The 25,319-nt window shown below is 44.0% G+C and overlaps 1 protein-coding gene across 2 annotated transcripts; it reads right to left on the bottom strand.

Moving 5' to 3' along the window:
- Positions 1-390: 390 nt before the first annotated feature.
- On the bottom strand, positions 391-25,150 carry RNF34 (ring finger protein 34). Of its 2 annotated transcripts, XM_050748083.1 has the most exons (7): positions 24,975-25,072; positions 22,392-22,460; positions 9,070-9,288; positions 7,535-7,942; positions 4,688-4,789; positions 4,245-4,446; positions 391-1,343 (listed from the first exon to the last, which is right to left on the bottom strand). In XM_050748083.1, exons 2-7 carry the CDS (start codon positions 22,398-22,400, stop codon positions 1,153-1,155), a joined length of 1,131 nt encoding a protein of 376 aa, XP_050604040.1. In that variant the 5' UTR covers positions 22,401-22,460; positions 24,975-25,072; the 3' UTR covers positions 391-1,152. The 2 variants fall into 2 exon arrangements, with proteins under 2 accessions (XP_050604040.1, XP_050604041.1); XM_050748084.1 differs by lacking the exon at positions 22,392-22,460 and having other exon boundaries at positions 24,975-25,150.
- Between the last annotated feature and the right edge of the window lie 169 nt (positions 25,151-25,319).

Raw genomic sequence — 25,319 nt, 5'->3', positions numbered from 1 at the left:
TCTTTCTTTGTTTTGAGACAAGGTCTGGCTCTGTTACCCAGGCTGGATTTCAGTGGTGTGATCTTGGCTCACTGCAACTTCCACACCCAAGGCTCAAGCCATCCTCCCACCTTAGCCTCCCGAGTAGCTGGGGCTACCACGCCTGGCTAATTTTTTCATATTTTTTCCAAAGACGGGGTTTTGCCATATTGTCCAAGCTAGTCTTGAACTCGTGAGCTCAAGCATTCCTCCAGCCTCAACCTCACAAGGTATGAGCCACTGCACCCCATGTGACATCTTTGAAGGTGCTCCCACCATCTCTTCTGAAGAGGGGTGCTAGGCCAGGGCGCAGATACCCATTCATACTGTATGCTTCTGATTTAGGAACTGACCAAGACAATGTAAACAAAAGCTTTTAAAACTAATTTTATTCCTAAAGTTAAAATCAGCTAGCGGGTAGCACTGAAAATACACCTTCACTATACAAAACAGTGTAAACTGATTACACATTGATAAGGAATTTAGCACACACTTCTAATAAAAGAAGCTAGATGCAGCCCTTGCTATAAAAAGCTATACCTGAACAAAAATGGACATGTGGAGTCTAAGGCCCTGGCAGTCGACTAGAGAATGTCAGTTGTTCCCAATTATGTTTAAATGCAGAAACAGCAACAATGTGGAAACCTTACATTCATCAAATGTTAGCATTTAAAATATACATGACTAATAAAGTGAACATTCAGAGGAGCCACTGTTCGGCATGTTCCACGTCGGCCACTTGTGGACACTGATCTCATCCAAAGAGGACAGAAGTTTCAAACATCTGAGCAGTTTAAGTTAAAAATAGGATGAAGGAGAAATAAGAGAACAGGGTAAGGGTCCTCCCAAGACAACAGTGGCTGATGCCCACATGGCACAAACAGGCTGACTTCAATGAGTGTTCACGGGATGTGTGATAAAGCCCAGCTGAGCCCGGGAAGCTCACGTGTCCACAGGCAGACAGGCTCACGGCATGGACCAATGTTTCCACAACTCAGGATGGATCTTTCTGTCCCCACTTAGTAGTGAAAATAATGTTTAAAAATAGCTTCAGCCTTTGAACAGTAGCTTTCCAGTCCCTTCTGTGCATTGAAATGTTTGGGGGTGACTGTCCTGGTGAGGGGAGCCTCAGTTTCAGGACTTGAACACGTGCACGGCTCGCACCACATACTGCCGGCAGATGGGACACTCACTCATGCGCTTGCCACATTTGGTGCAGGTAACCATGTGCCCGCACTCCAGCAGGACACAGTCGATGACGGCATCCATGCAGATGCGACACAGGCTGTCATCTTCCTCATCCTGCAGCTGCAGCCGCTCACCATCTGAAAGGCAACAGAGAGCTAAAGCCTTGGCTTTGGTCATGGCTGGCCAGCTAGCCACCCTCCCCTTCCAAAGCTGAGCAGCCACCTGCTGAATGACCACTGCAGGCCCAATGCCACCCCAGTTTGTACAAGAAATGATCCCAACTTCTCTGCACTTTGGTTCTCTCCACTAGAAAAGGCAATGATAAAAGCTATACCTCAGGGTTTTGTAAAGAATAAAATGCTTGAAGTACCCAACAAATGTTAGTTATGTATTTCTATTTTATGTCTTTGTCTAATTCAAGACGTTTGTGATAGGGATATATTACTTCTGTAACTAGAAAAAGAAACCCTCAGCTGGTCTTCTGCAGATGGGCTTTGGAGTCAGGATGCTACTGGAATTTAACTCAGTTGCCCCAGCTTTGTATCCCTGGGAACATCACAGTCTCCGGAGCCTCATCTCAGTAGGAAAAGGAGCCTTAGTTGCCCCCATAGGAAAGTTAGGAATAATTGTGCATCCTTCCCTCCCTAGCCTTAGAATCATCTCAAGCCACCCGTGTTCCTTGCCCTGCTGAAGTCTAACTTGAAAGAGATAGGCCGTCCTGGCTCTTGGCCCACCTTTACGTCTGAGAAAATATAGTCTGTGAATAAGAAAGACTACGAATAAGTTAAAGTTAACCCCAGCCTGAGATGTGGCCATAGGGCTATGGATTTGGGTGCTTCCCTTTCTACAGGTCAGAGGAGATCGAAGGGAATCATGAATAGTTGGAACAGAACAGGAATTCAAGCTTGAAAGGTCAGTAGTCTCTAGATTTAAGAGAAGTGTTTTACTGCCATTCATGGGAAGAGATTCTTGTGATCTGGGGTCTTAGTTCATGGCCCACGACTACTGGTGTGGACCTGGGGCGAAAGGATCTATGGGATGAGATGGCAGATATGCCAATGGAGAAGGCACTAGGCAACTCAAGATGAAATCAGAGTGGGCGTTGGTCTCCCCTTCTGTGTGGAGGGTTCCTTCCCACTCTTTAGAACTTAGGAAAGCAGAGGAGCCAGCGTCTTGTCAGGGATATGGGAACAACCTTGGTATCAGTGACTTGGAGCCAGTCAAGCTAGGAAAGATGCCAACTGTGCTCAAAACAAAATGTGTGTTCCACCCAAGCCAGAGATTGAACTAGGGTTAGATTATACAGTGCGTTAATGGAGAAGGACACTGGAAAACATGCTATCATAATAAAAACCATGTTATATCCTACACCACAAACTACTTAAGGGTGGGAGTGGCATTATCGTTGTGCACTATACATAGTTGTTGTTTACATTTATGAAGTAAACTGACTGGCCGGGCGCGGTGGCTCACGCCTGTAATCCCAGCACTTTGGGAGGCCGAGGCGGGTGGATCACAAGGTCAGGAGATCGAGACCATGGTGAAACCCCGTCTCTACTAAAAATAGGAAAAATTAGCCGGGCGCGGTAGCGGGCGCCTGTAGTCCCAGCTACTCGGGAGGCTGAGGCAGGAGAATGGCGTGAACCCGGGAGGCGGAGCTTGCAGTGAGCCAAGATTGTGCCACTGCACTCCAGCTGGGCGACAGACCGAGACTCCGTCTCAAAAAAAAAAAAAAAAAAAAAAAAAATGAAGTAAACTGACTTCTCCCCTCACTGCCAGAAAACCATTTCCCAGCCAGTAGCCTAGGATTTCTGAAAGCTCTGAGGATGAAGATTCCTGCATCTACCATTGTGACATCATCTTAGAAGTAGGATTGCCAAAATACTTTGTGCACCTTCTGGGCATAAACGTGTTCCTCAACAAATGCTGTATTATAACCAGCTTTTAAAAGAGAAAACTCAAAATGATAAAAGCTAATAATGGGAGGGCTGTTGAAGCTAGACAGGAACATAAGATTTGTTAGTCTGAATACCACTGAGGGCTAGGCATGGTGGCCCTTGCCTAGTAGCACTAGTCTGGGCAACATAGTGAGACCCTGTCTCAATTTAAAAATACTGAAGTACACATATTATTTTTTACAATTAAAAAGAAAAAAATAAAATACAACTGAATTATTTTTTCTTGTCCATAAATGTTCCATGGGCTTGATGATGTTACCAGCTGAGGGAGAATTTCTGTGCCAAATTTCATCAATACATAGTTCAGAAGTTTTTGTTCTGTTTTGTTTTGTTTTTGAGACAGTCTTGCTCCGTCACCTAGGCTGGAGTGCAGTGGTATGACCATGGCTCCCTGCAGGCTCAAGCAGTCCTCCCCACTCAGCCTCCCAAGTAGCTGGGACCACAGGTTGGTGCCACCACATCAGGTTTTTTTGGTTTTGTTTTTTTTGTAGGGATGGGATCTCTCTATGTTGCCCAGGCTGGTCTCAAACTCTTGGGCTCAAGTGATCCTCCTGCCTCAGCCTCCCAAAGTCCTAGAATTACAGGTGTGAGCCACCACACCCAGCCTAGTTCAGAAGTTCTTAACCTCAGCTTTTTGTGACTTAAAGAAATCTACAAATAGTTGATGCTAAGAACTATGTAACAGCTGGGCTATAGGGAATTTTCCCCCTACTGTTAGATTTAAAAGTTGAGAGAACTAAGGTACTGGCCGGCCAAAGGCATTAGTGAGAAAATAAGCATTTTTACAGAGACAAGGAATTTAATTAGGGTTCTAACAAATAGTTAATTATAGTAAGAAAAACCAAATTGAATAATTTTCTAACTCACTTGGCAGTGGTGGTCTTGCAGACACAATGAACATCACATAATGAAGTTACTACTTTCCAGATCTATAAACAGGCTCATGTAACTAACTGATACTCAGTAAAATGGTTCACAGCTTTCTCAAAAATAAATTTTACTTAATTGTGACAGAAACAACCCAGTTTTTAAAAGCCTAAGGAAAAATACTATAGGGAAAAAATGAAAAGATCAACCTACAGGACTTTTGGTTTTCTTCATTCTCTTTGTATAACCGGTTTACTTTCTCTACCAGTTCCCATTTTTCACAACAGCCAGAATAGTTGACAAAATTCCGAGCCAGAATTTCCTTCAGCTGGCGCACGCTCATCCCTTCCACATCATCAAGGCTTGATAAGTCAGACAGCGAAGCTCTCGCTCTCTCCTTGGAGAGCCCGGGGTTCTGAAACCACAGAGCATCCATTAGCCTTGGTCCCACAAGTCCAGACCCTCCTCACTCTAAACTCATCACTGGCCCTGAATATTCTTCCAGTCATCTCAGCAGTCCTAGAAGTGTTTCAGTATACTGTCCTACATTCAACCAGAAGAAACATCCTGTTCTAATCTAGAGAAAGTCCACAGGATACCCTCCCTTCCTGTCAGGTTGACATGTCAGGGAAACCAAATTTTATAGGTGGCCTCACCCGATCCTCCACGTTTTCTTCATCATCATCATCCTCCTCCTCCTCCTCATCATCGTCGTCGTCATCATCTTCCGTGTTTGCTGAAGTGATTTCACTTTGTACCTACACTTACACAATGTATCTCATTAGGTCAGGAATCAATCCGTATTTATCACTAAAGAAAACCTTGCCATCGATGCTCCCCATGATGACCAGAAAGCCAGCATAATCCACATCTTTGGATTCTGAATGCTGCTGAACCTTCCAAAGAGTTGGGTCTTACAAAATTGCATGAAGAACCGACCTTCCATAAAGTTAGCTCAAAACACAAATTCCTGTGTGTGTGTAAAGTTATAAAATCTAACCAAAGTATTAACTCTCTCAGGAAGGTCCCATAATGGAATGCCAAAGCCATTAAGGATATGGGATGGCACTGTGTCATTATCAAACCACCTGTAAATGGCTAGTTTAACTGGAGCCTATAAGATGCAGACAGAAAAAAGCTAAAGCTCTTGACAGGTCAGCCCAAGCATCAGGGGCATCTGATTTTAAAGATCTCAGTCCTAACACAGCATACTTAAGACAATCTAATTCCAATAAAGGCTTTCTAGACTTCACTGACAGCTGAGGCTAATTCTAGTTTTTAAAATTTCTCAATCAGAATGCTTTAGAAAAAACAAATCTCTTCAGTTTGGGTTATGTGCCGCCTTTCACATATTTTCTTTTGACTATTATTTTGACAATAGCTCTACAATAAGCTAGGTCAGTTCCCAATTTCAAACATTCCACCCCGGCTCAAGCCTGTAATCCCAGCACTTTGGGAGGCTGAGGCGGGTGGATCACAAGGTCAGAAGTTCAAGACCAGCCTGGCCAATATGGTGAAACCCTGTCTCTACTAAAAAAAAAAAAAAAAAAAAAAATACAAACATTAGCTGGGCATAGTGGCATGTACCTGTAGTCCCAGCTCCTCGGCAGGCTGAGGCAGGAGAATGGCCTGAACCTGGGAGGCGGAGCTTGCAGTGAGCCAACATTGTGCCACTGCACTCCAGCCTGGGTGACAGAATAAGACTCTGTCTCCAAAAAAAAAAAAAAAAGTATGTCTGTGTGTATATATATGTATACATACATATATACATACATATATGTATATGTGTGTATATATACATATACGTGTGTGTGTGTATATATATATTCCACCCCACTGATTCCCAGGCACCATATTGTAGCATCCAGCAATCCACACCACCCAAATGGTGGTGTATGCCCAAAAGGAGTACGTAAGTCAGGTATGCCTTATGTTTGCAGCATAAATATGCCAATTCCCATTTGAGACAATAAAAAAACTCCCGGCTTAGACTTATCTAATTGACGACTACAGTATGTGTTGCTTGACGACTAGGAGACATTCTGGGAAATGTGTCCCTAGGCAATTTTGTCATTGTGCGAACATCACAGTGTACTTCCACAAACCTAGATGGCACAGCCTGCTACACACCTAGGCTATAGGGCATGGCCAGCTACAAAGCCATACATCACGTTAGTGTACTGAATACTGTAGGCAGCTATAACACAGTAATAAGTATTTGTGCATCTAAACATGTCTAAACACAAAAAAGGTGAAATAAAAATATGGTATTATAATCTTACAGGACCACTGCTCTGTATGTGGTCTATCATTGACCAAAACATTATTAGAGGACACAGGACTATATCTAGAAGGCAGTTAGACCAAATTTCCCTCTGCATTTATTCATTTACTAATTAAAAGACACTCTTGGCCAGATGCGGTTGGCTCACGCCTGTAATCTTAGCACTTAGGCCAAGGCAGGTAGATCACCTGAGGTCAGGAGTTCGAGAACAGCCTGACCAATATGGTGAAACCCCATCTCTACTAAAAATACAAAAATTAACTGCATGTAATCCTAGCTACTTGGAAGACTGAGGCAGGAGAATCGCTTGAACCCAGTGGGGTGGAGGTTGCAGTGAACTGAGATCTCACCACTTCACTCCAGCCTGGGCAAGAGAGTGAGTCTGTCTCAAAAAAAAAAAAAAGTCTTGCTATGTTGCCCAGGCTGAGGGTACAGTGGCTATTCGCAGTTGTGATCATGGTACACCTGCAGCCTCATACTCCTGAACTAAAGCAATCCTCCTGCCTCAGCCTCCCAAGTATCAGATTGCAGGCTCACAGCACCTCATCCAGCTTTCTTCTACTTTTAATAACCCCCTTCTTCAGAAAAGAAAATTAAATGAGAAAAAAATTTGTTCAAAACATTTCTTTCAGCAGTTTAGAATCACTCACGTACAAGTAAATATTAATTACAAGCCCTTACATGTTATTCAGTCAGGATGCCCAAGGACCTCATTGGGACAATATTATTAATTACAATCAGTAAATAGCTACATTTTTTCACTAATTCAGATGGCTCTTTCATTAACTAAATTAGAACAGTTTCACCGTAGCAAGGCAAATGGGCATTAGGCTAACTGACACTACTGATTGTTTTCTGTGGTCACTGAAACATCTGTACTAACACACAACACTACACGTGTATGTGCTGCTTTTTCACAGCCATTTCTTCAACAGTTAGTGTCTAACTGTATAAGATAGAGAAACTAAGGTAACTAAGGCCAAGAGACTGATGAGCTATTTTGGAACCCTTCAGACGGCAGACTTTGGAGCCACCTAGCACCTCAGCAGACACTATACATCAGGACAGCCTTTAAGTGTAGAGTTCAGCTGGGTGTGGAAGGTCCACTCCAGCACATGACTTGAAGTTTATCAGAAGTTGTCAAGCACTAAAGGCCCCACCATATATGGCCAAGAGTAAGCGTGCCGGGCCCTGGGTGTAATTAGTTACTCCCTCGTACCTGTGCCGGCACTCCAGATCTGGATGTCTGGTCTCCATCCATAAGCTCTCCCTGAAATGAAGACATAGTAGCAGAGGGGGCTGTATAGTTTGAAAAAAACGAACGTGTAAAAAAGCTAGAAGTCTGGGACCTTGAAGAATTCAGACTGCTTGTGTCCATGTCGTCCTCAGAGCCTAGTCCATGATGGCACAGCACTAGATCCACCAAGTCTTCCTTCTCACGACAAGTATCTATGGGTATATTTCTCAGAATGAGATACTGCCGCAGGTCCTTCACCTTCAGTCGCATTAACTGAGGGCGCTGAAATGCTGTCTCTTGTAATAAGTGACAAGTAGAACATCTACGGAGATTTTCTTGTAAAACTGAACAAACGGAGCAAAAATCCTTCTTGCAGTCACAGCAAACATGCTGAAGAAAGAAAAGCATTTGATGATAGCAAAATATAAACCATTATGAAAACATGAGTTTTCTTTCTGCCTTCTATTAAATTTTAGTTCTTAGCAAAGTCCCCAATGGCACCAGACTCTTTCCACAGGCATTTTCATGTTCCAAAAGCCATGAAAAACAAAATAATTCATTGCCAAGGCAGTCTGAATTCACAGAAGTTCTAATATAGGACTTTAAGAAAAACACACTCTTGTGTTAATGAATTAAAACCTTTCCGCCCCTTGGTATAAACATGTAATTAACAAAACAGAGCTTGAACCACATAGAGCAGAAAGCATAATCACACTTCCTGGTCTTTTCCTACATGAACAATTTCCCCATTTAAAGAGCCGAAGACAAAAAGCATAACACAACCTGAGAGGGAAAGAGAAAGGCAACTGATCTCTCAAGGTCAATCCAAGAAAATACAGGACCCACTAATACAGTGATCAGTAAACTGCACAGCCTAATCACAATCAAAGCCATGCCACTGCAGAAGCTTAAGAGGGCATTAAGATGTGGTTGTTTCCGCTCAGTGCATTGTTCCCACAAGCTAACATTTGTTTTTCCTTAAGTATTTCAGAAGACTAAACTAATGATCAAAGAGAACAAGGACACCTACCAATATGAGGTTCTCTGAATGACTTTCTATCTTAGTGAAAATAACTGTTAGCTAAGTATTTTATGTTGAATCTCTAAAGAGTAGTTAATTTATTGCATTCATTTCTTCATTTGAAAGTTAAGGTAAGGGATACTTTTTTGAAACTTGAATCTGAATCACAGTTACAGTAAATCATTTGTGAACAAAACTACAGACTAATAAATTTATTGCTTTAGGAAATAAACATCATCACGGAGAATAAAATGACACAAACAGGTCAAAGTTCAGGAGAAAGGATGCCTGAACATGAGAAATAATGTCTAGTCAGAAAATTTGAGCGGTAATATAATCCCTCCAAATTAAGTACTTTTCTAGATGGAAAATGGCTAATGGAACTAAGCTTTTGATATTTTTACAAACAAATGAAAATTCACTAGCTATTCAAAATAACCTACAATCAAGAATTCTGACCCATGTGTCTTGTTATGTAACATTTCATCCAACTCACCTTCTTTCTAAAGACTGAAAATGAAAGTCCACAGGCTTTACAAACTATGTTGGGCCCTTCTGTAGCTGCTGGTGGGTAGGTGGAAAACTCAGGGTTTGGTGTAAATCTGAATGGACCGGTGGCTCCTGCAAATCCTGACTGCTGGCCTCTGACAGCTCCAGTTCCCATGACTTCATTCAGCAGCCCACAGCACGAAGCCCACATAGACGTGGCACCCGCCTGAAAAGGAACACAAATCCCACAGTTTAAAGCTAAGTGGAATCTGGGCTCTCTGGGATCCTCAGGGAATACTATTCTGGAGAGGTAAGTTTGCCCTCAATAACTCTGAGATTACTGTATTCTTCTGGGCACTGAAATTTCAAGCCATTTGGAAAGAACTAATTTTCTGCTATTTCCAAAGAATATCTGGCATTGCCAATACCCATGATCTCTTGTTAAACAAAAGGAAAAGAGAACATGATCCAAATCTTATAAAACAAAAAACCTACATATCCACCCAAAACAGATACATGTACACATGCATGTTTAAAAAAAAAAAAAAGACTGGATAAAAGTCTGTCCTCTGCTATATTTGGGATATGCATATACTAAAAATTCTTCATTTTTCATCTGAAATTCAAATTTTCCAGGCATGCTGTATTTTACCTGGCAACATTAGGCTGGTGGCCACTGCACTAGACACTATAGTTCTACAGTCTAAGGCAGATTTTCTCAGCTATTATTTAACAGAAATAACATCAATTTGTTTATTTATTTAAAAACAGGGTCTCGCTCTGTCACCCAGGCTGGAGTGCAGTGGCATGATCTCAGCTCACTGCAACCTGCGCCTCCTGGGTTCAAGCAATTCTCCTGCCTCAGCCTCCCGAGTAGCTAGGATTACAGGCATACGCCACACACTCGGCTAATTTATTTTTAGTAGAGATGGGGTTTCACCATGTTGTCCAGGCTGTTCTCAAATGCCTGGCCTCAAGTGATCTGCCCACCTTGGCCTCCTAAAGTGCTGGGATTACAAGTGTGAGCCACTACGCCAGGCCTATAAATTTAAATTACTTCATTTCCTTAAACCTCTGTTTTCGCATTTGTAACTGAGTATAATATACTATGGCATATGTAAATAATTTTTTTAAATGACTAAGAAAACATCAAAACACCAACTGAAACTCTCTCTAGATTTTATTTATTTTTTTACCTGAAGTTGTAGACAAACCAGAATAGATTTTAATGTATTATGTGTAATTTATTTTCTCTGAAATTTTCTCTACTTTCCAAATTCTTTTTCTTTTTTTTTTGTTTTTGAGACAGAACTTCGCTCTTGTTGCCCAGACCGGAGTGCAATGGCGCGATCTCGGTTAACTGCAACCTCCACCTCCCAGGATCAAGCAATTCTCCTGCCTCAGCCTCCCGAGTAACTGGGATTACAGGCACCTGCCATGTCCAGCTAATTTTTTGTATTTTTGGTAGACAACATGGGGCTTCACCATGTTGACCATGGCTGGTCTCGAACTCCTGACCTCAGGTGATCCACCCACCTCGGCCTCCCAAAGTGCTGGAATTACAGGCATGAGCCACCGTGCCCAGCCTCCTAGCTTTCAGCGAGGGCCAAAGGCACAAGAATCGCTTGAATTCGGGAGGCAGAGATTGTCGTGATCCGAGATCACTCCGCTGCACTCCAGGCTGGGCGACAGAGTGAGAGTCTATCTCAAAATAAAAAAACAAAACAAAAAAAACCAGCAACAACAGGAAAGTATTTTTTATTCTACCTTTTCAAACTGAAGATACTAAACATGATTTTTAATGACTTGATAAACATGATGACCTTCCAAGGCGTAAGGGCTATTTGCCACTCCACTAAATGGCCCAGAACTAATGTATTGCTTGCTATGGTTTTTCCTTGTCTCTTCCCTCTCTCTGAGCCACCATGGCTATCACTATACCTGCCCAGAGTAACCTGTCTCTTTTTTAACTGCAGTCTCAGAAACCTGATAACCACAGTTGTTACAAGTATACATAAAAGAATAAATTTTCAGTGAGGGCCAAAGGCATTTTCCCATGCTTAAAATAAAAGCTACAGTGTTTAGAACGAATAGGCTTTTGCTTCTTGTCCTAATTCTTAAGCATATTCTAAAATCTAGATAATGTGATAGGTAATGGAAGTCGAGATAGCTGAGGTATTATTTAAAATGGCAGCACATAATAATACAGTTCCATTTATTTTATTATCTGATTCTGTCAAACATTTACTGTTTGTCCAGCAAGCTCTTAAAACAAAAAGCAAATAAAAAGCCCTCAACCTTAAAAGGCAAAAGGCAATTTGGAATGCAAAAGAAGGATAAAGGCTGTTTCTGCTATTACCCAGAAGTAATGTTGTATTGTAAAGAACAAACCACAACACAAGGTTCAGTCTGAAGTATCAAAGCCGAGGATTTCAATATTCTAAATCTTCACACCCTATAATTCTCAAGAAATAGTGATGCCTTTAAAAGTCAGATAAAGCCGTGCGCAGTGGCACATGCCTGTAATCCCAGCACTTTGGGAGGCTGAGGCAAGTAGATCATGAGGTCAGGAGTTCAAGAGCAGTCTGGCCAACATAGTGAAGCCCCCTTCTCTACTAAAAATACAAAAATTAGTGGGCCAGGCACGGTGGCTCACGCCTGTAATCCCAGCACTTTGGGAGGCTGAGGCAGGAGGATCATGAGGTCAGGAGATCAAGACCATCCTGGCTAATAGGGTGAAACCCCGTCTCTACTAAAAATATAAAAAATTAACGAGGCGTGGTGGTGGGTGCCTGTAGTCCCAGCTACTTGGGAGGCTGAGGCAGGAGAATGGTGTGAACCCGGGAGGCGGACCTTGCCATGAGCTAAGATTGCACCACTGCACTCCAGCCTGGGTGACAGAGTGAGACTCCATCTCAAAAAAAATTAATAATAATAAAGTTAGTGTTCTTTTAAGTAAAGGATTCATCCACAGTTCTTTAAAGTATGCACTCTTAAAACAACCGGAAAAACTTTGTTTTAAAACATTCAGTTTGCATGTTACATTTTTTGGGGAAAAAAATACTTCAACTGCAGAAAATACTCCCAGGATAAGCTTCACTTCATTCCAGGAGTTAATAGAAGTGCAGTTTTGCAAAGCTTTAGCTTCCTACTAATGTAGCTACGAAACCAACAGCTCTCTCAGCTTGTATCCCCTTCTAATTCATGTCTGATGTTGCCTCCTGGACTATAGTGAAAGTTCCTCATGGACAAAAACTTATCTTTCTCCTGCTCCTCTTTCTACCATCCTATGACTGACAAATAACTGTAAAAAATTTCTATTATCTCTTCACAGGCAATGTAACATTATTAAAATTTTACATGCTACTTAGAAAGTTCAAAATGTGTTTTTTGGTAAAGAAGACCAAAAATCGGCCGGGCGCAGTGGCTCAAGCCTGTAATCCCAGCACTTTGGGAGGCCGAGACGGGTGGATCACAAGGTCAGGAGATCGAGACCATCCTGGCTAACACGGTGAAACCCTGTCTCTACTAAAAAATACAAAAAACTAGCCGGGCGAGGTGGCGGGCACCTGTAGTCCCAGCTACTCGGGAGGCTGAGGCAAGAGAATGGCGTAAACCCAGGAGGCGGAGCTTGCAGTGAGCTGAGATCCGGCCACTGCACTCCAGCCTGGGCGACAGAGCGAGACTCCATCTCAAAAAAAAAAAAAAAAAAAAAAAAAAAAAGACCAACAATCTCAAATGACACTCTCTTTTAAAAGCAGCACTCTCAGAAATTATGACCTTTTCATCAGGGATAGTTTTACAATGAATTAGGGAAGGATACAATTTTTCAAACCATGTTAGTGAGTATGAGCATTAAAATTCTAGGCTGAATTTTTTTTTTTTCCCAACTACACAGCTCTGGTAAAGGGAATAGAAGGACTTATTTTGGGAAAACAGATGGATTCCCTGTGTAGATACCAATTTTGGAGGGGGACAATTTTGTCCCATTCCTCATGTTTCTATACAAGGAAGGGAATTTCCTCTTGGTTCCCCAGAAAGAAAATGAAGAAAAACACTTAATTCAGCCACTTATTATAAAATAAAAATTTAAAAACAGCCCAGGAATAGTGGCTCACACCTGTAATCCCAGCACTTTAGGTGGCCAAGGTGGGAGGATTGTTTGAGGCCAGGTCAAGACCAGCCTGGGCAGCAACAGGGAGACTCTATCTCTACAAAAAATACAATTAGCCAGGTGTGGTGGCATGTGCCTGTGGTCCCAGCTACTCGGAGGCTGAGGCAAAAGGATCGCTTGAGCCTGGAAGGTCAAAGCTATGGTGAGCTATGCTTACACCACCATATTCCTGCCCGGGTGACAGAGTGAGACCCTGTCTCAAAAACAAATAAATAAAAAAGCCCAAGTCAACCTCCAAAGTATCCCAGGCAAAAATGATGCTATAACCCAATATTCGGTACAACTCAGATACATATTAACTATTGTCAGCCAAATACTACAGGAATAGAAAGGAAAGAAGCAATCCTGAAAAATTCAGGTTGCACCCTCATTAGGATCTGTGAACTTAAATTTGGGCAAAATCTTCCAATGAAAGCATGATCTCCCAATGAGAGAATAACCTTAGCAGCATATTGAAGGGCAAATCCACTTACAGTTATCCTCTCTGAGAGGAGCATTTGCAACACTCCAGCTTTCTGGAAAGTTCAGAAATTTGAAGCAGGGGAAGCTCCTGTCACTAGTTTATTTGAAGTATTTTTCTTTCCCATCCAGCTTTTTTTTTTTTTTTTTTTTTTTTTTTTTTTAGAGACAGAGTCTTGCTCTGTTGCCCAGGCTGGAGTGCAGTGGCACAATCTCGGCTCACTGCAACCTCTGCTTCCCGGGTTCAAGCGATTCTCCCGTTTCAGCCTCCCGAGTAGCCGAGATTACAGGCACACACACCACACCCAGCTAATTTTTGTATTTTTAATAGAGACGGGGTTTCACCATGTTGGTTAGGCTGCTCTCAACTCCTGACCTCGTGATCCCCCCGCCTCAGCCTCCCAAAATGCTGGGATTACAGGCATGAGCCACTGTGCCCGGCCCCATCCATCATATTTGAAAATCTTAATTTCCATCTCCCCTTTAAGCCCCATGTTTCCTGGCATCCCAGTGCTGAAATGAACAGAATTTCTTTACATTCATTTCAGCACTGAGGTGCTGGGAAACACTGCCCCCGCTGCCCTTCGTTGCAACGGGTGTTTTAGTCCTGTACCTTGGTAGCTGCTGTACCTCTTGCTAAGGGCTTGTCTAGGGTTGTGAAACTGCCCTTAAGAGAGTGCTTTTCAGCCTCGGCTGCCCGTTGGACTCACCAGGCAAGTCTTTAAAAATACTGATGCCTGGGGTCCCAGCCCCAGAGATTCTGATTTCACTGGTCTGTGGTACAGCCTGGGCACCAGAATTTTTTTGAAAACTCCCTGGGTAATTGTGATATACAGGCCAGGTTAAAAGCTTAAGACCTGCTCAGTCAAAGGGAAGGTATCTTCTTCCTGCCTACACTGTTTCAGCTGGAACATCACCCTCCACAAATTCCTGAGTGGAAAGGGCTGTGGTTACTTTGGAAGCCTGTGGCCCTAGAGTTCTGGGACTAATGCCTCAGCCACATGCTCCCCAAGAACTGTCTACATGTTTTTCTGTTGTGGGATATGTAGTATTTCACATCCCACTTTGGTTTTACCCAATCCTTTAAGAAAGGGTCAGCTAAGTTTTGGCCGGGCGTTGTGGTTCATGCCTATAATCCTAGCAGTTTGGGAGGCCAAGGTCGGCACGTCACCTGAGGTCAGGAGTTTGAGACCAGCCTGGCCAACTGGGTAAAACCCTGTCTCTACTAAAAATACAAAAATTAGCCGGGCGTGGTGGTGCACGCCTGTGGTCCAAGCTACTCGAGAGGCTGAGGCAGGAGAATTGTTTGAACCTGGGAGCTGGAGGTTGCAGTGAGCAGAGATCACACCACTGCACCATTGCACTCTAGCCTGGGCAACCGAGCAAGACTCCATCTCCCAAAAAAAAAAAAGGGTCAGCTGAGTTGTTAACAATCTAATCTGATTCTTCAATGAATCCCTTTCCTTTTTACAACATATTGGCCTGTAACTTTTGCTGGACTTTGGTGCTCTCCTTGATTTTATTTGCTCTTTGCTTTTGGGCCCAAACTTTTATTTCCCACCTTAACTCCTCCGCATGTTTTCTTGTGTGAAATCTCCCAATATTAGGAGAAAGTCAGTGATTTCTGGGTCTATCAAAAGCACCCATTGTTCAAAGTATTTTTGTCCTCCTTCACCTCCAGGTTGAAGAATCCATCCAAAAGATAAATCCTTCCAAGCTTGGACTTCATCTACCTGGTTCTCCTTTAGTATGTTTCATCTTCCTGTACTTTCTCATAAATTTCAGAAATTTATTCCGCATGTCCCCTCAGGGCAAAGGCATCTCTACCTTCAACTGTCACCTTGACATTCACCTAATAGTGCTTGAAGTGTCCTATACTGATCTTTCCCCCTTAAATCTGTCCACATTTTCTAGTTTTTATTTATTTATTTGTTTGTTTGTTTGTTTTTGAGAGAGTTTTACTCTTGTTACCCAGGCTGGAGTGCAGTGGTACGATCTCAGCTCACTGCAACCTCTGCCTCTTGGGTGTAAGTGATTCTCGTGCCTCAGCCTCCCGAATAGCTGTGATTACAAGTGCCCGACACCACACACCCTGGTAATTTTTTGTATTTTTAGTAGAGATGGGGTTTCACCATGTTGGTCAGGCTGGTCTCGAACTCCTGACCTCAGGTGATCCGCCTGCCTTGGCCTCCCAAAGTGTTGGGATTACAGGTGTGAGCCACCGCACCCAGCCATTTATTTTTATTTTTTTAGAGATGGGGTCTCGATATGCTGCCCAGGCTGATTTCAAACTCCAGGGCTCAAGGGATCCTTCTGTTTCAGCCTCCCAAATCACTGGGATTACGGGCATGAGCTACCACGCTTGGCCCATATTTTCTCTTATGTCTTGACGGAACCTATAAAAGCAGTTGGAGAACTATTTAAGAGACCATTTCGCCAAGAGTTTATTGAATCTGAGCTCTTACAGTGGAGAGGGGGACAAGGGATGGGGAGAACATACGCCAATCTATTTTCTGAGCTCTTCACACTCTGCCTCTATTATATTTCCTTGGAACCCTGTTACCGTGTCCAATAGGGTCATAACCAACAAGGATCCCTCTTCTGCACCCTCCTTTTAAAAGCTTTAGAGACCTAAGTTCATGTTCTTTCCTGTTCCATTTCTGTCTTCCCTATACTTCCAGATCCTCCTCCAGTTAAATTAGCCTGTATTCCTTTATTTTTCTTTTATTCACTCATTGCTTCCATATTGATAGTAAGACTGAAGCATCTCCTACAAACCACTCCATTTCCTCCTAGATTTTGAGCAAACCCAATTCCTAGAAAGACAGCATACTAGGCGGAGCCCTTGGGCTTCCGAATTTGCAGTCAGTTCACTGAGTTGTATACTAGGCATACCCCCACCTTTGGCTTCTGACAGTACAGTAGGCATACCCCTTTGGCTTCTGAATTTGCAGTCGATTCACTGGCCTCAATTCCAAAGTGATGTCTTCTTTATGGAAGGGTCATCATCCATTATTTGTTCATTGGGGGAAAAAATCCTACAGTTATTCCTCCGTGAATAAAGCCCAAAGCCAGATCTCTGAAAAGCCTAGAACTTTGAAAATGCAAGCCATGATCTGGGCTTCCATGAGCTACTTGGGGAACTTAGTTGGCAGCAAAACTCCATGGGTTATACCACATGAATCCAAGTGGTATTTAAGAATTATAACCCTTGGGCCGGGCGCGGTGGCTCAAGCCTGTAATCCCAGCACTTTGGGAGGCCGAGACGGGCGGATCACAAGGTCAGGAGATCGAGACCATCCTGGCTAACCCGGTGAAACCCCGTCTCTACTAAAAAATACAAAAAACTAGCCGGGCGAGGTGGCGGGCGCCTGTAGTCCCAGCTACTGGGGAGGCTGAGGCAGGAGAATGGCGTGAACCCGGGAGGCGGAGCTTGCAGTGAGCTGAGATCCGGCCACTGCACTCCAGCCTGGGCGACAGAGCGAGACTCCGTCTCAAAAAAAAAAAAAAAAAAAAGAATTATAACCCTTTTTCTAACAGGTTAGAAAGAACAATAATCTGGGGAAAAGGGAGGGAGGGAGGAAGGGAACAAGGGGTGAAAAACTATTGGGTACTGTGTTCACTACCTGCTGACGGGACCAATTGTAACCCAAACTTTACCATCACTCAGTATACCCATGTAACAAATCTGTACATGTACCCCCAAATCTAAAAGTTGAAATTGTATTTTAAAAAAAGAACACTAATCTGTGAAGACAGCTAAATTTCCTCTCTTGACCATGAATGTAGTTTAAAACAACACAGAGAATAAGAGAATGAGGCAACTGTCTGCCTATGCCTAGCACAAAACTCCAAGCTCAGAGAATTTACCTGTGTCGGGAGTTTATTTTCTAGCCATCAATGATTACTAAAAAATAAATGACTTGTTCTTGATAGTCTAATCCCTTTCCTACCCACTCTCTTAAGCCAAAGCAGCTCTCAGTAGAGCAGCCATAGGACCATGGTCTGCCTGGCTTCTATCAGTTAAAAACCAGGTATCATATTAAAAACTTACACCTAACAGGGCACGGTGGCTCACACCTGTAATCCTAGCACTTTGGGAGGCTGAAGTGGGCGGACTGCCTGAGCTCAGGAGTTCAAGACCAGCGTGGGCAACATGGTGAAACACCATCTCTACTGAAATACAAAAAGTCAGTCGGGCATGGTGGTGGGCACCTGTAGTCCCAGCCACTTGGCAGGTTGAGGCACGAGAATCATTTGAACTGGGAGGTGGAGGTTGCAGTGAGCTGAGATGACGCCACTGTACTCCAGCCTGGGTGACTGAGCAAGACTCTATCTCAAAAAAAAAAAAAAAAAAAAAAAACTTACACATCCCGGCCGGGCGTGGTGGCTCACGCCTGTAATCCCAGCACTTTGGGAGGCCAAGATGCGTGGATCACGAGGTCAGGAAATCAAGACCATCCTGGCCAACGTAGTGAAACCCCATCTCCACTAAAAATATAAAAATTAGCTGGGCATGGTGGTGCATGCCTGTAATCCCAGCTACTTGGGAGGCAGAGGCAGGAGAATCCCTTGAACCAGGGAGTTGGAGGTTGCAATGAGCCGAGATTGCACCACAGCACTCTAGCCTGGTGACAGAGCAAGACTCCGTCTCAAAAAAAAAAAAAAAAAAACCAACAACAACAAAAAACCTTACACATCTCATAACAAGAAATTAAAATTTTTTTTTTTTTTTTTGAGATGGAGTCTCACTCTGTCGCCTGGTCTGGAGTACAGTGGCCGGATCTCAGCTCACTGCAAGCTCCGCCTCCCGGGTTTACGTCATTCTCCTGCCTCAGCCTCCCGAGTAGCTGGGATTACAGGCACCCGCCACCTCGCCCGGCTAGTTTTTTGTATTTTTTTTAGTAGAGACGGGGTTTCACTGTGTTAGCCAGGATGGTCTCGATCTCCTGGCCTCGTGATCCGCCCGTCTCGGCCTCCCAAAGTGCTGGGATTACAGGCTTGAGCCACTGTGCCCGGCCAGAAATTAAATTCTAGAACCTGCCTTGGACTGCCTCAGACACCTAGATATCCTCCTGTCATTCTCGTATCCAATGCCAGTTCTCTTTTCTTCAAAGACAGTGCACCAAGATTTTAGGGAGCCAGTAACAGTACCTTTTTTCCACATCCAACTTGGAGCTAATTAAGAAATAAGACAGAGGCTGGGTACAGTGGCTCACGCCTGTAATCCAGCACTTTGGGAGGCTGAGGCAGGATGATCATCTGAGGTCAGGAGTTCCAGACCAGCCTGGTCAACATGGTGAAACCCCGTCTCTACTAAAAATACAAAAACTAGCCAGGCATGGTGGTGTATGCCTGTAATCCCAGCTACTCGGAAGGGTGAGGCAGGAGAATTGCTTGAAGCTGGGAGGCGGAGGTTGCAGTAAGCAGAGACTGTACCACTGCACTCCAGCCTAGGTGACAGAGCAAGACCCTGGTCTCAAAAAAAAAAAAAGAAGAAGAAGAAGAAATAAGACAAATAGAAGTTAAAATGTTTGGCTTTACTGATAGCATCAACTGGAGAACAGGACCTTAGCTCTGCAGCCAACAAGTCTGGATAATATACAGCTGACCAAGAGCAGCTTACCACCTAGTTGAGTGGAGACCAGAATTCCATCTTCACTACAGGAAGACAGATGTGAGAAGGTCCCAGAAAGTACTGAGCCAAGCATGTCAGTTCCTTCGCTGAAACTCCTCAATATTCAAGTCCCCCTTTTTCCTCCAGTAGCAGAGACTGACTGTGTTTCTCCCATACTGTTCCTTTCCCAAAAATGAATTAGAAGCCCCCTCTCCTCTGTAGGAGCAAAGGGGAGGAAACAAATGGGAGGGAGAAGAATACAAACCTAAATAATCTGCATAACAGTAGGAATGACAGTTTCTGGCCAATAAGGTTATAAGGACTCTCTCAGGTTCCTCAGTCAGATTCAAATAATATAAGCCCATGAAACATCATTACAGTCAACAAAAACAAGAGGAAAGGTGTTCTGTTTCTTTGCAAGAGCAGTAGCCCAGCTCTCTTTCTGGCACAGTGCCAGGATTTTCAAATGGCCTCAAGGTTCAGCTGTCTTTGCTTCTGTGTGTGTATAATCTAATATGCTTTCAGAATCCCTATGGGGAGAAAATACTTCAAAATGCTCAATTTAAAGAATTCACAAGTTTACCACAAATTTTCAATCCTAAACTACATCAGGATGTGATCCCTTTTAATGATTCCATTAAATATAGTACCAACCAGCCAGACTGGAATGAAGAATCAGAAGAGCTATGGTGGTTTCCATAAAAATTAAATGACAGGCTAGGCGCAGTGGCTCACACCTCTAATCCCAGCACTTTAGGAGGCCGAGATGGGCAGGATCACTTGAGGTCAGGAGTTCGAGACTAGACTAGCCAAGATGGTGAAACCCGGTCTCTACTAAAAATACCAAAAAAAATTAGCTGGGTGTAGTGGTGTGCGCCTGTAGTCCCAGCTACACAGGAGGCTGAGGCAGGAGAATCATTTGAGGTGGAGGCTGCAGTGAGCTGAGATGGTGCCATAGCACTCCAGCCTGGGCAACGGAGACTCCATCTCAAAAAAAAAAGATTTTTTTTTTTTTGGGGGGAGAGAAGGAAAAAGAAAGTTTATGAGTATGAAAACAGAAAACTAGGCCGGGTATGGTGGCTCAAGCCTGTAATCCTAGCAGTTTGGGAGGCCGAGGCGGGCGGACTGCCTGAGTTCAGGAGTTTTAGACCAGCCTGGGCAACATGGTGACACCCCGTCTCTACTAAAATACAAAACAATAAATAAATAAATAAATTAGCCAGGCGTGGCAGCTACTCGGGAAGCTGAGGCGGGAGAACTGCTTCAACCTGGGAGGCAGAGGTTGCAGTGAGCTGAGATCGTGTCACTACATTCCAGCCTGAAGACAGAGACTCCGTCTCAAAAAAAAAAAAGAAAGAAACAGAAAACTAAATGATCTACGTCATTCACTTTTTATTAAACTAGGTAAATAGCAATGTAATAATAATGCCATAGATTCTTCTCATAAGAGTCTACCTTGCTTGCCATAACTCTAAGTTAAATATGTTATTTACATAGTTATTTTAAGGATGAACCTAGAAGTTTTAAATTCAAAAATAATTGTCTCGGATGCTACATGAATCTACAAGGACCAAGGAGGGATACAGTTCTTCCACCAGTGAAAGCTTCCTCAGAGAACTCACCCACTGTATGTTCAGGGTTTGTTTTAAACTCTGGACAACCTTAAGTTTGCTAAAACTCAATGTTCTGTGTTAAACGACAGGAAAAAGATGTATTAAATCTTAGCAACAGTGATATAAAATAATCAGTTTTACAGTTTAATCCTTGGTTGGGTTAAACTTTCCTACATAACTTAAAGCAAAGCAGAAAAAACAGCTGACAAAGCAAATCTTTATCCTTTCTTTTTTTTTTTTTTTTTTTTGAGACAGAGTCTCACTCTGTCGCCCAGGCTGGAGTACAGTAGCGTGATCTTGGCTCACTGCAAGCTCCGCCTCCCGCGTTCACGCCATTCTCCTGCCTCAGACTCCCCAGGAGCTGGGACTACAGGCACCCGCCACCACGCCCGGCTAATTTTTTGTATTTTTAGTAGAGACGGGGTTTCACCATGTGAGCCAGGATGGTCTCCATCTCCTGACCTTGTGATCTGCCTGCCTCGGCCTCCCAAAGTGCTGGTATTACAGGCGTGAGCCACTGCGCCCGGCCTCTTTATCCTATTTAGAGTCATTTGAGAAACATATGTTCCTTAGAATGTGAAAGGATTTCTTTTTTTTTTTTTTTTTTTTTTTTGAGACAGAGTCTCGCTCTGTCGCCCAGGCTGGAGTGCAGTGGCGCAATCTCGGCTCACTGCAAGCTCCGCCTCCCGGGTTCACGCCATTCTCCTGCCTCAGCCTCCCGAGTAGCTGGGACTACAGGCGCCCGCCACCGCGCCCGGCTAATTTTTTTTGTATTTTTAGTAGAAACGGGGTTTCGGCCGGGCGCGGTGGCTCAAGCCTGTAATCCCAGCACTTTGGGAGGCCGAGACGGGCGGATCACGAGGTCAGGAGATCGAGACCATCCTGGCTAACACGGTGAAACCCCGTCTCTACTAAAAATACAAAAAACTAGCCGGGCGAGGTGGCGGGCGCCTGTAGTCCCAGCTACTCAGGAGGCTGAGGCAGGAGAATGGCGCAAACCCGGGAGGCGGAGCTTGCAGTGAGCTGAGATCCGGCCACTGCACTCCAGCCCGGGCTTCAGAGCAAGACTCCGTCTCAAAAAAAAAAAAAAAAAAAAAAAGAAACGGGGTTTCACCGTGGTCTCGATCTCCTGACCTTGTGATCCGCCCGCCTCGGCCTCCCAAAGTGCTGGGATTACAGGCGTGAGCCACCGCGCCCGGCCAGAATGTGAAAGGATTTCTTATCAAAACTGCTGCTTCAACTGAAATACAATATGCAGGGACCTAACTCTTTCTTAGTGACCAAATATCCGACCATATACCACAAAGGAAGAAATTCTACATCCTAAATTATTTCTCTCATACCATTTGGACATTAAGCAGGTTGCATAAACAGATGATGAACTCTAAAACGTAATACTTTTAGACAAGACATTGGTCAAACTGATAGATTATTACAATAATGTGTGCTATAGATATAAATGTTACCTTCCTCATGCTTGGATTTTTGTTTTCTTTTTTTAACAGTATACTTGATCCTTAGCACCACTCCCCCACCTTTCAGAGAAAAAAAAAGGAAAAGGAATTACATTCAGTAGATTACTTTCTCCTTGATAGCTCATTTTGAGCTTGGAAGAACAAACGAGATTAGCACAATTAACGGTGAGATCAATATAAATAAGGAAAAATGGGAAAAAGGATTAAATCAAATTAACACAGAGCACCAATTTGGATTTTTTTTTTTATCCCTTATGGGAAATTGATTGGATGTTACTGTAAGGTTAAAAAGTTACTTGAGTCTGAGAGGTAAGACCTATTTCAAAACATCAGTTTCTAAACCAAACCAAACCAAACCATAACACCAAAGGGAGAAAGTAAATACCCATTCCACACATACACTAAAACCAGCTGCTCTAGGTTTGAGTGAACATGTACTTATCTATATAATTGCTTAGCTTTTTTTTGTTTTTAACTGCTTAACTTTTTTTTCCTTTTTTTCTTTTTAAAATAATTTTTAATAGAGACAGAGTTTTGCTATGTTGGCCAAGCTGGTCTCGAACTCCTGATCTCAAGTAATCCGCCTGCCTCGGCCTCCCGAAGTGCTGGGATTACAGGCATGAGCCACTGCGCCCGGCCAGATATACTTGCTTAGCTTTTAATGTAATTTTAATTCCACAGAAAGAAGTATTTCCTTACATGAACATTCACATGTTAGCATTCCATGACATCAGGAATCAGCCTCTGCCCAGAAATCTACAGATGAGCATACTCACAATTAAACAATTTCAATATAAATCAACATTAAGTTAAATAATAAACATTTAACAGCCCAAATCCTAAGTGGTGTAAACCCAGTTTCACAAAAACAAAAGCATCATTTATAACTGTCATCTTGCACAGGCTGATGTCTATTCAGGTCTGTATTTTGCTTCTGAAAATATATATCTTTTCTACAATTTCAATTGCCACCCAACTTTGTTTCTAAAATTTCAACTTGGAAAGTAGTACCTTCCACTTCAATTCAAAAACCACGTCTGTTTTCAAAGAACTTGTTTCAAAATTTCAACACTGGACTTGTCCCTAATTCTTTCCTTGGATAGTTAGTTCCTTAATGGGCCCCAAATTTAGTATTAATAAAGATACTGACATTCTTCGAGGCATTAAAGATCCCTGCTTTGTTTTTGGATCTTAACACGGCAGAGGCTGGTTTTCAGGAAATAAAGCTACTTTCTAGATATTTTAATAGATATTTCAAGCTGGAAAAATATTTTATAACTAAACTGGAAAGTTAAAAATAAGCTTTTACAATATCCTCGTACTTCAAGGCACAGTTCCAAAGTTACCTACTGCAAAAATATTCCTTGCTTTCTGCAGCCAGAAGTATCCTTTCTTGCTCCTAAGGGTTTTGCCTCCGCTTTTTTTTTTTTTTTTTTTTTTGATACCTATAGCCGTCTCCCTTGTAATATGATTACTTGCAAATAACTCTTCTTTTGAATGGTAAACTCCTTCCCAAGGGGTGGGACTGTATGTTGAATTACTTCTCCTCACCATGTCTCACTCTTGGCTAACGCACAGAAAACGTTCAACAAAATATATGCTGAATTTCTGTGACCAGTCGACACTCCTTTTCAATCTTCCATAGTAAATCTTCGACGCTTTATGGAGATAGCGTTAATCTAGCAGCTCACCTGCTAGATGACCCAGCCCCAGCACACCTCTGCACTGAGATTAACGAAATCGTCTAGGTCTGAAAGTTATCATCGCCTTATGACTCATCCCACTTGGTTTGAGTTCGGCAAATGAATCAATACCTGAGCTGACTACTGTTCACAGAGCTCTTCAGAACTCTCAGCGATCGGGTTGAGAATCATCTCTCAGAAGTAGGCCGGAACCCCCGCTCCCTTTCTCCCTTTTCTTCAACTTCTCATCAGTAATGCTCCCACGCTCTCACTCCCACCTTGGAGAACTCAAGCTGCCAAATTCCTTGCTGCGTTTACCTAGCGGCGATGGAGGCACATCCAGCCTTCTCTAGGTCGCGGCCCCGACGAGCAGCCTAAGAAGCACCCCTTCCGGGTGGCATCCCCGCCCTGAGAGTTCTCTAACCCGTTAACCTGGCCCCGGCCTCACCACCCCCTGCACCCCTCCTGTTCTCCTCGGTCCCACGATGTCCCCAGCACTTGGGTTAGCTCAAGGACTCGGGGCGGGAGAGGGCACGCCGCGCGCCAAGGGACCGAGGCTGAGGCGAGCCCTGGTGGCTCTGCCTCAGGCCCCCGAGGAGGCGCACAGGGCCCGGCGCAGAGAGAGGCCCACCCGGCGCGAACACTGGGGGCGCCCGGCTTCTCCCCGCCGCTCGGGTCGCTGACGGGGGTGGCACTGGAGGAGCTCAAGAGGGTCCGGGAGCCTGCCCTGGGCCGGTTGGGGCCCCTGAAGCCGGGCGGGCGACCCCCCTCAGCGCAGCTCTCCGAGATGCCGACTAGGTAACCGCTAAGGCGGAAAGAAAGGAGGCGCTTCAGGTGCCCTGGCTGGATAGGATTGACAAGGAGAGTCTGTCCGGCTCCACCGGCCCCTCACCTTCATGGCCGCGACCGCCTCGGCTCGGCCGGCTCTACCAGGAAACTCAGCACCATAGCAGCTCTTCGCACTGCCGACCTCCTTCCCTCTGGGCGGCGATTACGGCGCCTCTGGAGGCGACCGAGCGTCCGGACGTAAGGGGCGTGTTCACGCTCGCCGCGGGCCCTGGTAAAAGCTCAGAGCGGCGGCCAAGGTGGCCAATAGGAATCCGGCTTTCGGGGGGCCGGTCACCAGAGCCAATGAAGCGACAGGGATGGGGCGGGGCCTCTGGCGTTTCCTCCTGGCTGCGAGTGCAGGGGGAGGATTCTTTTCCGCCCCGAGCGGAGACCGGCGGACCTGGGCGTG

Source organism: Macaca thibetana, chromosome 11 (genome assembly GCF_024542745.1).
Source record: "Macaca thibetana thibetana isolate TM-01 chromosome 11, ASM2454274v1, whole genome shotgun sequence".
In the NCBI taxonomy this organism is placed as follows: domain Eukaryota; kingdom Metazoa; phylum Chordata; class Mammalia; order Primates; family Cercopithecidae; genus Macaca; species Macaca thibetana.
The sequence above is the reverse complement of the archived record's forward strand: the minus strand, read 5'-3'. Positions and strand labels throughout refer to the sequence as shown.